This window comes from Syngnathus typhle, linkage group LG4 (assembly GCF_033458585.1).
Source record: "Syngnathus typhle isolate RoL2023-S1 ecotype Sweden linkage group LG4, RoL_Styp_1.0, whole genome shotgun sequence".
Taxonomy (NCBI): domain Eukaryota; kingdom Metazoa; phylum Chordata; class Actinopteri; order Syngnathiformes; family Syngnathidae; genus Syngnathus; species Syngnathus typhle.
This window is the reverse complement of record NC_083741.1, coordinates 17,029,707-17,042,782: the sequence shown is the minus strand read 5'-3', so window position 1 is coordinate 17,042,782 and position 13,076 is coordinate 17,029,707. Positions and strand designations below refer to the sequence as shown.

Below are 13,076 nucleotides of genomic sequence, written 5' to 3'. Positions count from 1 at the left end.
CCCTGTCACGTCACATCCACGTTTGTTTTATTATGTGTACGTTGTCATGGTTTCTGTCAGCGTCTGTGTACTCGCCCCTCCCTCCCTGTGTCTACTCACGATCTATGCACTAATCACAGTCACCTGCCTCTCGTTACCTGTCGCGTATATAAGTCCTGTCTGGGTGTCACGCCCTTTTCGGGTTATTTGTTGTGGCTGGTTTCTTGTCTCATGTTTGTTATTGTCTCACTAACCTCTCTGTTAGTTCGTTTTTTGTTCAGTTCTGTTGATATTTGTTAGGCTGTTAAGTTTTGTTAGTTTGCTGGTTCTGTTGGCTTGTTCCCCTTGTACTCACTTCCAACCAGGGTTTATTGAAGGGAAAAGGTCCCTTCAATAAACCCTGGTCCAAGCTGTATTTGGTCGCCCTGCTCCATTCTGATCCTTAACACGACTAGCATTAAACACACCAACACAGCGTCTAGTGTCATCAAATCGAAGAGGTGGGAGCTTTGGTAAAGTCCCTCGTGAGGCCATTGCCCCGCTGGTGTACGCGCATGTGCTCCGTCACACGGTACTGGCGGGAAAAGGTCATGGGGCAGCGGGGGCAAGAGAAGGGCCTCACCCCCAGGTGAGTGCGCATGTGTCTGTTCAAGGTGCCGCGCTGGCTGAAGGAGCGCGTGCATAACGAGCACTGGAACGAGCGGCAAGCAGGCCGCAGCGTGCCGGGCGTGGACGTTGACGCTTGAATGTGATCAGACATGGCGGGAGCGGTGTAGGCCTTTTTACACGCCATATGTTCCCTCATCACTAAAAGTCTATTAGCGTCATTTGATGAAGACCCCGTGTTATCTTTGTTTGTGTGACTGTGACCGATAACAGACACTTTTTCATATTCCGTTGTCTTGTCCAGACGTAGATGACTGAATGTTTGGTTTGCAGGTTCCAAACTATCGGAGACTCCGGCCTCTTCATCACTGGACTGCTGTGATGAACTGGATGGCGGAAGATCAAGGCATGTCTGAGAAGACATCCCAGAATCAAGCATGTAGTCACTCACATGCTGCTGTGTCACTTCAGTGCTCTTAATTTTAACGAGTGGCTCGGATTCCGACGTCTTGGAACCCTCCTGGTGCTGTTTTCTTGTCTCATAGTTGTCTTCCAGGATATTCATGCAGAGATGGTTTCTTATACTTGGATCTTCACAGTGGCTTCCTGCATAGGAGTCTTCCGCAAGAGCTATCTCGTGTGAGTCATCAATATGCTTGTTCCTGTACTGGTGAGTGTCCTCCCAAGAAGCCACTTGGAGATCCAACATTGCGTCTCTGCTGCTGTGACGTATGACCGGTACGGGCCCACAGCACCGAGAGGGGGAAGTGGAAGATAAAGAACTGTGGTCCACATGGGCTGTGAATTGGAGCACATATTTTTGGCCTTCTCTGGCTGGTAGTCTCTTCTCTGTACTTGACAACTCAACACTGTGATCCAAATCCTGAGGAAAAAGGCTTCTATGAGTCCTAAAAGGCTCATTTGAGCCTCTGTCCGCATCATTCACTTCCATTGGTGGCGCATTCATAAGAACCTCCCGCAGTTGCTCCATCTCCAAGAGGCGAGCAGCAGCAAGTAGGTTGTGGTACTGTTGCCAACTCTGAGTGGTAGGCGGAACTCCCGTGTAAATGAAGTCCAACACAAGCTCCAGCACAGAGTGGGCCAGGCATGGAGCCTGCAGATCCACCAGGGAACCTGTTGAGGAGAGGATATTGGCCAGAACTGGACTGGAGGCAGCCAGAATACACCTGATGGAGACAAAAGTAGAGGTGGTAGATCATTAAAAAATCTATATATACATTTTGTTGTACTGGTTTTTTCTATCCTCAAAAGATTTGCATATGTTACAAGTCATATTAATAGTTGGAAACGTTCAGAAATTGTCTCATTTCGAGAGATCACAGAAACTCTACATTTGAGCAAGGGTGTGTAGACTTTTTATATCCATTGTATCACCTGCATACAACTACAATACGTGAACAAAAATAACAAGAGTGCCTTTTCATTGCGAAAACGCCTGAATATCAATAATCTTGGATTTACGTACTTGTGTGCTGGATAGAGATGACCTGGGTCCTGTCTCTGTCTGAGCACGCAATCACACAAGTTAGCTTGTTCTCGTTGGTGGTTCAGACTTGCCAATAATAAAGCTGCATGGCGACTCACGTCCTTCATGTAAACCGGAGACAAAACAGTGTAAATAAAAGCCATTGGAGCTTATATATTAAACATTGGCAGGTGTGTTCTGACACCTGTTAACCCATTGGTTAACTCTAAACACATGCCAGTTAGAAAAGGGTGTGCACACTTTTGGAATAATGGTATTTCATTTATTTTGCTTTCTCTGAACCGAATTCTGTCTCATCAGCTGTTTTGTTCCATTCCAAAATAAATTATCTACAGGCAAGTGAAATTTGCTTCAAGAAGTTTTCTCCTACCTCCATGTTGTGGTGAAGAGAGGGGATGCGTATCCTGTGTGTGCACAGTCCGCTGAATGGAGCTAAAAGCCATGGTGGAGGATATATAGTAGTGTGTGTGCTGTCTACTCACATGCTCCCCGTTGGAAAACGATCACAAGTTTTTCAGTCTGGAACCTTGGTGTGACGTAGAGGAACAGGTGCTTATAGGGAGAGCTGGCTTCTGACGTGACCATTTCAATGGCCCCGAATGGAGGGTACGCTAAGCCTGGCCCACTGGGTACCAACCATGCAGCACAGAGTTGTAGCGAATAGAGCTCAGTGTATTAGGGACAATTTTGTGTGTTTTAAGTTTTTCTCTGTAGAATTCAACTCAGAGGGATGTACTACGAAACTCACACTATTGCCACACAACAATTGGACATATCGCCTACATGTGAAAGTAGGCGATATAAGAAAGTGCGCCACCCAGCAAGCTGGCACAGTGTTGACAAGACCATATCAAGCCCCCCTCCCCCCCCCCCCCCCCCAGCCAATCTCGTGCTTGTCACCCCTCTTCATACCCAGCTACTTTTACTGCCACACTTACTTGGCATGTGCCCAATGGAAATACAACTGGATGACACACATAAGAGGGCCATTTAAAATAGAGGCCTTGACGAATCAGGACGGCCTAAACTAATACCTAGTGTAAAAGTAATTGGTGATAGGATAGCGTACGTGACTGGAAAACAATGTGACGCGGTATCAGATACGCTGAATTTACAGACGACTGTCGGCCACGTCCGCCGTAGATTCTCTGAGTAGGACAAAGGTTGCACTTTTGTTTCGTTCTCATCCAATGGATGTGATTTATATCTATGGCCATGGGAGTCATTTGTATACAAATATTGATTTTTATATATATTTTAAATAATATTCCAACATGTGTAAAAACACCTGGTGGACACTGAGTGTGAGTCATGATTCCTCGCATAAATCTTTAAAAGGTTTTAATGAGGTTCAAGGGGTCCTTGATCTATTTAGGTGTAGGATGCATCTAGTGATTAACTGGTTGATTTAATTTCAATAATTACATTGATCTGTGTTAGTGAGTTATAGAAACTCCAACTGTGAGCCAGGTCCTAAACAAATACAATAGAAGGAAAAACACAAGTAAATCCATGTTTCATCTCCAGATTTTACTTCATGTTAGACATGAACAAGTATCAAACATTTTCTTTCTTTTTTTTTTTTTTACCCAAGTTCAAACCTCAGTGAACTGATTGGAAGCAATGCTTTGTTAAGATTTCGTTAAAACAAAATACAAAATAGAAAAGTTCAGTTCAACTTAAACATTAAAATCTGCAGGCAAGAAAGACATTTACATGACATTTTCCAATGCATTTTGTTCTACCACCAATCCTTAATATATTGAGTCGTTATCTTTTTTAATGTGGGACAAACACAAAATTTAAAAGTTCATCAGTGGTAGACAGAACCTAATGATACACATTTTGTTGTAAGCTCTTTTTGTGAAATATTTTATGGTCGGAAAACATGATCTGCTAATGTGACAGCCAAGCCAATCTGCCTGATAGAAAAGTGATCCAAGCATTTTATACATGTTGTAGTGATTACAAGTCAAAGAGGCCCGCTTCTGTAATGTGCAACATCATTAAGTGAGAAGAGTGACAAAATTAAAATGTTTGCATCCGCTGACTCATAAATTAATAATAGAAACTATTCAAGACAATTTTCAGAGTCACCTGAGCCAGCCAGACGACTCGTGTAAACAAAAACAAGAGGGACTCCACAATGCTTGACATCATCATGTGATGAATGGATGAACGAATGAACGAACGAATGAATACTGTAAGATGATTTCTAATGCATATAAGACACCGAATGGAAGCTCCTCTGGTGCAAAAACTGTACCTTTGCCTTATTTGTTCGAGATTCTCACACGGCATCCGACAATATGCAACACGACATATTTTGATGCCGGATGTAGAAACGCTTTAATAATGGGGGGAAAAAAATGATGCTCTCCAACCAAAGGGTAAATAACCTTTCAAAATTGAGGGAGAAAAAAAACCCAGTGGATGAGGATGCTATCCATAAATCCTGAGATGCAGAAACACGATGCTACATGACATCCCACAGAAGAATTATTAGCAAGAGGTCTCTGGTGTGAGGATAATATTGCAATATTACGACAATAAAAAGGATCGTACCAGTCTTGTTAAACATTCCTGTAGGTTATATCGCTTTATAAATGTACAGGTAGAAAAACACTGCTCAGTGATGGAACAATGCATAGATTAAAAACAGCGTTGTTACTCGGCGAAATTTTCTGTGGTCCAGCAACAGCTCCATTTCTATTACAAAGAAAACTTGAAAAATACAAAGTGTAAATGCCTTACATATGACTGAGAAGATTCATTCAGCGTATTAAGACATGATTAAGACTTAGCAATGCATGATTATTGTTTTTTTACATTTGTGATTCAACAAACCCCTCCCAAAAGTCAATAAAAGCAACTGTAGAGGTTGCAATAATTTTGCAAAATGCCTGTCAGGCCATTATTTGTGCAGCATGTGTAGAGAGCAGGTTGCAGCCCTCCTGTTGACAAATACTTTTTTAAAACATTTGACAGCAGTGTCAGCTGTTCTTCCTGTGTTCTTGAGGTTTCTCCATGGAGAAGTACGAATCCAGTCTGGCGGCCTGAAGCATAGCCGCTCCTCTCACTTTTTCCCCAATAAAATGGGATGAGACTGACCTGTACAAAGCTGACAATTGTCAATTCCTTGCTGCTATGATGGACTCGGGCCTAACCACTGATGGATCTGAGCTATAGCCCGCTGCATTTGTCCAAAGTAAAAGTCCACATTTCTTGAGAAGTCCTGGCAGACAGAGGAGTGCACATCACCCAGAGCACAGTAAAGGGTGGTGCCTCCCATGCTGATCACCACAGTAACCATACAAAGCAGGAAGAGAAGCAAGCACGAGTCTCTGCCGCCAACATCTGCAAAACAAGTTCAAATTAATCACTTAAATTCGATTTCTAATTTCTGTACTGTAGCTGGCGTCTATTCCAGCGAAATATCTGACTGGTATAATGTGAACAAATATCAGGCTTCAAAAGCCGAAACTTACCACTATCAAATCCATCATCTGCTACTTTGAAGCGGACTCGTCTTTTGGCAGTGGGTTTATCGGATATGGACTCCGGACTAGAACACAAACTAACTTCGTCGGAGGGAACATTTTTCTTCTTCAAGATGGAGATGAGGCCATAGGCAGGAGACATCTGTCACAGAAGAACAGGATGAAAAGCTTTTGTCTCGCCACTAGGTGTCAGTGCGTCACAGAATATGCAACACTGAAATGTGAACTACATCAGCCATCCTCCCTCCAACATTTATTACCCTGCAGTTGGCAGTGCTTATGTACATGTCCCAAGCAATCAATAAATGGCGAGTCGGCACTAATGGACGCCTATTCTAGTTGCCTTTGTTAAACCACATTAGCAGAATATCAACGAGTCGAAAAAAAAGGCCCGTCTCTGGGACGGACAAAAAGAAAAATCCTATTTAGATCAGAATATGAAGATAAGACAATATAATTACAGAGAGTACATCAAAATCGATAGTGTACATGGCTGGACTATTACATAAGGGGTACAGACCTCCTCTATTGTGATGAGTTTCGCCATGTCGTCCAGTGTGACAGCTTCTGGAAAAATATCAGCCTTTTCATTCTCATATTCTTCCTGCTCCTCTTCCTCACTGGCCAGCTTGGGGTGTTTCGGAAAAGCCTTTTGAGGAAGATGGCCATCATCATCCTGGTGCAGGCTGCTTTCGTTTCCCTCCTGCAATCAAAAACAAATGCAGTGCTTAGAGTACGCAGGAAACAGCAACAGATGTTCCACTCCCAGTTGCTCCGTCCTGACAGATAGATATCTGGGACATTTTTAAAAAGAAGGGGAAAAACTTCATTTTTATACAATTGAGACCAAATTTATTTTCAAAAAGAAAAAGTTTACTGTAGAAGACTGACTTGTAGCCAAGTTACAAATGTGTGAGAAAAATAGAAACACTTAGTAAACAGAATTTGTACCTTGACCTTTTGACAAATCTCCTCTTCTTCTGCTACTTGAGTTTCCTGATGCAGATGTTCCACGTCCACACCAAACTCGTTCCACTTCTCCTCGCCTTCTTCTTCTTCAGCCTCATCTTCCATCATCGGCGCTTCCGCTGCCTCTTCTACATTGCACCGGTCGTCTTCCCTATCCACCTCCTTTTCCTGTGCTGAAACTAAATCTCCACCCTGCTGCTCTGCGGGTTTGGTCTGATCCATTTGTCCAGCTTCAGAGGGGTGCAAATCATCCCCCAGACCTGAAGTGGTCCGTTCCAGACACTCCCCTTGTTCTCCGTCACTGCCCTCCACCTCATCACTCAGCTCGGTCCCATGGAAACCGGCCGTCCCTTCTAAATTGCATTTGGGGGCTTCCCTGTCCTTTTCGGGACTGTCCGGGGAATCGAGTGGAGGTGACAGCTTAATGGAGGGTGGATGGCTGCTCTGTGGGCACGAGGAGTCTTGGGCTCTATTCTCCATTGTACCTTCAATGTGTCGGGCTGAAGGAAAGGAGGCACAAAATGGGAAGAAAAGAAATGACATGTTTTACAATCATTGGTATAGAGGACAAGGACATAACAAAGAAGTGGTAGATTTTTAAATTAATATCTTAAACAGTAGATAATTCTTGCTTTTGACTTTGGGTTTCGCAAACATGAACGAACACCAGATAAGCCGTCTTTCGGAGAAAAGTGAACAATTTTGAAGATAAGAGAAATGGGGACGAAAAAGTCAATCAGAGCTATTCCACAAACTCAAATCTGGTGACGACTGACTACAAACATTAGATCACATATTTCCCAAGTTGTTGTGACCTGATAAAAGCCACCGAATCACGTTTCAGCTGCGCCTGTGGGTAAACACCCGGCTTCAGAAACAAATCTCTGCAAACTTGTACTCATGCAGACAGCAACTTTCTCTCGCTCACCTTGTGGAGGTAATGCATCACCTTGTTCGAGCAGGTGCCTTACGCCCAGAGATCCCGACTGTAAACACAAATACAAAAACACTTCATGAAGAAAAAAACCCAAGATTATCCCTCATTTATATTTAACCAGACAAAATAATGATCTTACCGCTGCATCTGCTGCGTTTGGTCTACGACGAGAAGACAAAATGACATGATGGTGAGGAATCTTTGTTTCGTAAATTAAGACGTGTAAGATTTGATGACGCTTCATTACACTGCCAATCTAATATTAGCCGTAGCATATTTCCCAGGCTATTAAAATGTGTGTGTCTGAGAGGGAGTCAAGTGAGGTGAAATTTAATCAGCACAAGAGCTCAAATATCTGAAAGTGCCCAAGTAGCAGTTCAGCCATTACTGCAGTACTCACCGCCACAGCCACACGCTCTAACTTGCAAAGGTGGCGACACAAACATGACACTCTAGCCACCTTGGGTGTATTTTATTCCTGTGTATTGTCTGTTTCTTGGCATGTTATTTTATTTTAACTTGGTTAACTGTTGCGTTCAATATATTAACGTGCCAGACCTAAACTAAAAAGACACATACTGACCGAGTGTGCGTCTGGCAGATGTTTCTGAGAGTGTCCAGATGTCGGCCTTCTAAACTGGGCTGGCTTCTTATACACCGACTTTCTATGAAGAACAAGCAAAGAGGTAAATATTATTACAATGGATAAATTGGTGAGACGTCAAACTCGGCCAAGTATCTACATTGTTTGACTTTAAGTCAGCTCGCTGAACTTGGATGTAAAAGCAAAGATGAGCAGAGTTCATGACAGAAGTAAGAAGTGCACCATGAATATGAACACGTGTGTAAATTACCCCACTGTTGCTGGAGAGCATTCAAGTTGTCCAACACTCTCTGGTGATAAAGCCTCTCCAGTTGAATGCACTGTAAAGCCAACTGGTCTGAACAACCCGAGTTAACGAAGACACATTTTTGCAAAGCGCTTTGTTATGGCAAAAGTTGTTGTGTGTAAGTAAAGAAGGATTATTGTATTGTCATAACTTGATTCGGGTGGAAAGGCAAAACAGAAGAAGAGTGAAAAGTCTAGAGGATAAAGGAGTGCTCATGCTTATGTATATATGTAAGCAGTCATAATACAATCCTTCTTTGACAGGCCTCAATACGCCCTCTCTCAGAAAGAAGCCCTCTCCTTTATACATGCACAGAGATGCCATACATGAAGCAGGGCATAGCTCTTACATACTTTTTTGTCTTCATAACATTCTCTGACACCGCTCAAGCGGCACTTCCTTGGACTAATTATATTGCAACAGATGTTCATATTAAATATTCAATTAATGTCAATCAATTTTGCGTACAATAACTTAGAGGAATTCCATATTAGATCTGCCCTCCATAAAAAGCGTGTAAAAATACATAAAGACTTACGCATACATTGATAAGGATACAATCTTCATGACAGACAGAGGCCTCGGCAATCTGCAGGAAGAGATTATTTTTAAATGATGACAGGCAATTTTCTAAGAAAGGTATCACTCTGGAGGATTAAACTAGACTTGAGATTCAACCAAAATGAAAAAAAAAAAAAAGAAGACAACATGAGGACAATAAGGCGATGCCACAACAGAAATTCTACGTCTCCTCGGCCCGTGTCAGTGTGGCTTTTATGTTGCTCGGCTAAACACAGAACAAGTGTGTATGTGTCTCAAGTGAGAGCAGCACAGATGACACAAGAAGCTCTCACATTTGCATTTAAAGGACCAGTATGTATTTAGAGGGATCAAATATAGTTGATCAAATCTGCAAGTTGAACATATCACTATCGAATATTTTTAGAATCAATTATTCTACTGATTGACTAATCAATTAATCAGATACAATTTTATTTACATTAAAGTGTCTTAAAAATATTGTTTTCCCCGGTTACTGTTTCATAACCAACTATTTTTGCTTCTTTGGTATTATTTAGCGATTAAAAAAAAGAACTAAGCAAGTTCAGCAATATCACACGAGGAAGTTGGATGGTCATTGTTTTCCAAAATAAAAGCAGATTTGAAAAAACTGCATATTCCCAAAATGCATGTTTAAAAATGATGCTCAAACAAAATCACGCGCTTCATTACGAACTAGTCTTGCACAGATGAGCACATTCTTGCTGTTCACATTCTAAACGCATCCAGAAAACACAACAACAGAAATGCTTTACATCTCAACGCATACACCTTGTCCAGCAGGTAGGTAGCAAGCTCAACTATTTGAGAGGAATGTCTTGTGATTGCAGTGTTGTCTGCATATTTCAGAATGACAACATACCTCGGAGGTATGGCATAGTGAGGATTTTTTTTTTTTTTACAGGCATTTGGTGTTGAAATAAAGAAAAAGAGGTTACCCAATGAAGGTCTTGTGGAAGGCAATCATCACCTCCTCTCTGGGCCAAATGTTCCAGGGATGCCATCAGAGCGGAGATGGGCACTGAAGTGGAAGTGCACTCATCTGAGTGTCTAAGTGTCGTTTCAGAAACGGATTGTGCACCAGTCGGTATCTGCCCTGTGGAGAAGGCAAAGGGCTCTGTTGTTTGGCTATGAGATGTGGTGGAAGCCTTAATGTTGGATGTCGTCTCCAAGTGAAGGTCATGAACAAGTCCTTCAACGGGGGGAGAAGAAGTGGTAAGAGGTGCTGAAGTGGATTGTGCATTTCTGGCAGTAGTTGATGAGACATGTTCAGGTCCATCAGTGCAACTCTGACTTGTGTCTGGGGTGAAAGATAAATGAGGAGAAAGCAACGGCCCCGTGGTGAGGGTATCTCCTGAAGAGCTGGAAGCAAACCCACCCAAGTCCACTTCACTCTGGCCCACTTCCAAAGGACTGGTGGGACATGAGGTTTCTTGGAGTACAGGGGATGTAGGTTCTGGACTCGTCCCAGGACTGAAAGGATTCTCGAGCAGGCTTCCTAAAGAGGGAGAGGAGAAAATTATTCAAGACACCACTGTGTCCAAATTCCAGGGCTGCATTTTATGCCTCACAGTGCACAAGTGTTTTTATTTTCGGTCCGTGTAATGTCACTTGCTTTCTGTACCTGTTTCTGAATTGGAGGAATCAGTCATGGGAGTATCTGGAGACTGGCAGTGCATTAGGCAACTCGATGCCTCTGATTCCTCTTCTTCGTCCTTCATCAACTCATCAGTGTCCTCCTCTTCTTCTTTGCTTGTGCTTTTGTGTCCCTCCAACTCCTCCTTGTTCTCCCCGTTGTTGTTGAGAGACGCTTTCGAGGGGAGTCCAGTTCTGGAATCATTTTTCAGAGCTGACGTATGTTCCATCTGAGTGAGCGGGTTGAGCTCATTGAGGTTGTGAGGTTCAGGGTGGGGTGTGTTGTCACAATGGTCCACCCCACCCGCTATAACTTGTGCCATTATTCTGCCTTCATAGTCCAACTGGCCTGGAGACAACGTGGAAAGACACAAAAGTAACTTGGTCAAACTATAGAAAGAGATATTCACTCACTGATTTCACAATACGGTGTAAAATTAGCCACTGAAATTATGAAAATATTTGGGGCTCCTGGTCAAAAGACACCCTGAAGTCTAGTAGGACATATTTCTTTCTCACACTCACCAACATGATCCATCAGGCTCCACCCTGACCTTTAAACTTTCAAGCGTGCTGTCACCAATCAAGCAAGTCCTCCTTCCAGCCACAAGAGAACGAGAAAAGAAAAATGGCTGCTGTGAAAGAAAAAAACAACACATTATAAAAGTTATGAACAGCCTGCTGACTCATTCATTGGTGGAAGTGAGTGTGCAAGGGGCAAAACGACGCAAAACAGGTCCAAAGTCATTCCTGAGGTGCCAAACAAATCGTTCTGGCCCTTAATTACAATCCTACCAGCATTTAAAATGCATTGCAAACACAACTGTCACAACTTGTAGAACAACATTTGGAAAACTACTCTTTGCACCACATATTTGTATTACTATCTGGAAGCTCGACAACAAATCTCTGGATCCCTCTAATGCAGTAATCAAATAACAACCATTTGCAACACATTTATAAACACATGGAACAACGAACCTTTGTTATCACGAATTCACAAAAATCTAACTTACTGTTTTTAACAACGGTAATAATGGAAATAAAATAAACTGCAAACTTGGTGGTAACACTAACATTGATAAGTGACACAATCCTGGGTATACATCAACCCCTCTGTAATAAACCCACCCCAAATAAAACAAAAACGCAGTGTATGACAAAAGTATGAAGAGGGAAAAAAAAAAAGGGAAGCTTGTATATCAGTGAACGTCATGCATTGCACTTTGCATGATAGGACAGTTTGCCAACGTCACACTGTACACTATAAAAGTGATATTGGAGTATTTACTCAACAGCTACTTTTTAACATGCAAAACATAAAACAGTCACAACCAGTATATCGCAAATTTGCAGAAGACACGGAGAGACATTTTTATATGCTGTGCTGAATAGAAACAAAAGATTAGGATCGTGTTATTCTTATATTAAGATTGAATCAATAACAACTACCATGTCTTATGTCATTGTTACAATAATTGCCATTGTTTCTTAATTGACAACATCGGACCCACAATATCTCCCCCCCACAGTAAATAATGAAGGACATGAGGAATGGAAAGCGCGCATCAGCAAACAGGAAGAAAGAAAAACAAGGCCACCACAAGAGGAATACTTACCTCGTATGGACAGATTACACTTCAAACCAAAGGACACATCATTAGGTACACCAACAGGATCGAATCAATGGCCGTGTTGGTGTGTCGTGTACCTAATGAAGTGTCCCTCGGATATGTTTGCGTCTTCTCTGTCTTTATAACACACGTATTACGTTTAGTTAACCAAGCTTTGTAGTCCAGTCGTACACCTTCCGTATAACACGACGGGCCTTAATGCAGTGCCACCTAGCACAAAGCTCGGTTCGGCGACAGGAGACGTGCTGATCAAACGTTCACGTGATTATTAACAGGGTAAGCGCTTACTCTGGTTAAGCGTCAGCTAGTTAAATGTGCTTCTTTGGAGAATGTTGTTAGGGTTCGTTTTTGCACGGTGGCTACGGTTACGATGTGCAAAGATTCTGAAGGCGTCGGTCGATACATACATTCCAACTGCATGCTACGATCTCGTTCAAATTGAGTTTACATGGGATTTTCTGGGCTACGACTACCAAATGAGTCACCGTACAGAATACAGCGGCGTTGGCTAATGTTAGCTCGCCTTCACATCTGCACAGCACACAAGATTATAACCATGTCATTATGTCACTGCACGCTCGTTTGCTTTAACGTGATCTTACTTTTTGTTAGCTTCTGAAGAACACTTGTTTAGCATGATCGATCGCCAGGTAATCCAACTGGAACGCCACCTCTTACTGACAAGGTTGATGAAAGGTGACAGCTTGGATCTGAACGTCAGTGACACCTTGCCGATGATGTTGTCACAGTGGCGCCTATCGGCCACCGGGGGCGATGTTAGCAACACCAATACCAAATGGCTCTGTGTCGTCCTCTTCTGGCGACAATGGGGATGGCTAGTGTGTACGTCATCGGGGA

At 42.6% G+C, this 13,076-nt stretch overlaps 1 protein-coding gene and 1 pseudogene across 4 annotated transcripts; both read right to left on the bottom strand.

The window, feature by feature from the left end:
- Nucleotides 1–284: 284 nt before the first annotated feature.
- Nucleotides 285–2,576, bottom strand: LOC133153236 (hypermethylated in cancer 2 protein-like; annotated as a pseudogene).
- Nucleotides 2,577–3,601: 1,025 nt separating this feature from the next.
- Nucleotides 3,602–12,982, bottom strand: cnsta (consortin, connexin sorting protein a). 4 transcript variants are annotated; one of them, XM_061276184.1, is made up of 14 exons: nucleotides 12,821–12,981; nucleotides 11,110–11,219; nucleotides 10,574–10,933; nucleotides 10,328–10,447; nucleotides 9,888–10,141; nucleotides 8,947–8,977; nucleotides 8,353–8,439; nucleotides 8,082–8,163; nucleotides 7,638–7,659; nucleotides 7,490–7,547; nucleotides 6,544–7,061; nucleotides 6,113–6,295; nucleotides 5,581–5,734; nucleotides 3,602–5,449 (listed from the first exon to the last, which is right to left on the bottom strand). In XM_061276184.1, the coding sequence occupies exons 2-14, from the start codon at nucleotides 11,120–11,122 to the stop codon at nucleotides 5,238–5,240; spliced, it is 2,094 nt and encodes a 697-aa protein (XP_061132168.1). In that variant the 5' UTR covers nucleotides 11,123–11,219; nucleotides 12,821–12,981; the 3' UTR covers nucleotides 3,602–5,237. The 4 variants fall into 4 exon arrangements, with proteins under 4 accessions (XP_061132168.1, XP_061132167.1, XP_061132165.1 ...); XM_061276183.1 differs by having other exon boundaries at nucleotides 6,550–7,061; nucleotides 9,888–10,447; nucleotides 12,821–12,982; XM_061276181.1 differs by having other exon boundaries at nucleotides 9,888–10,447.
- Nucleotides 12,983–13,076: the final 94 nt, after the last annotated feature.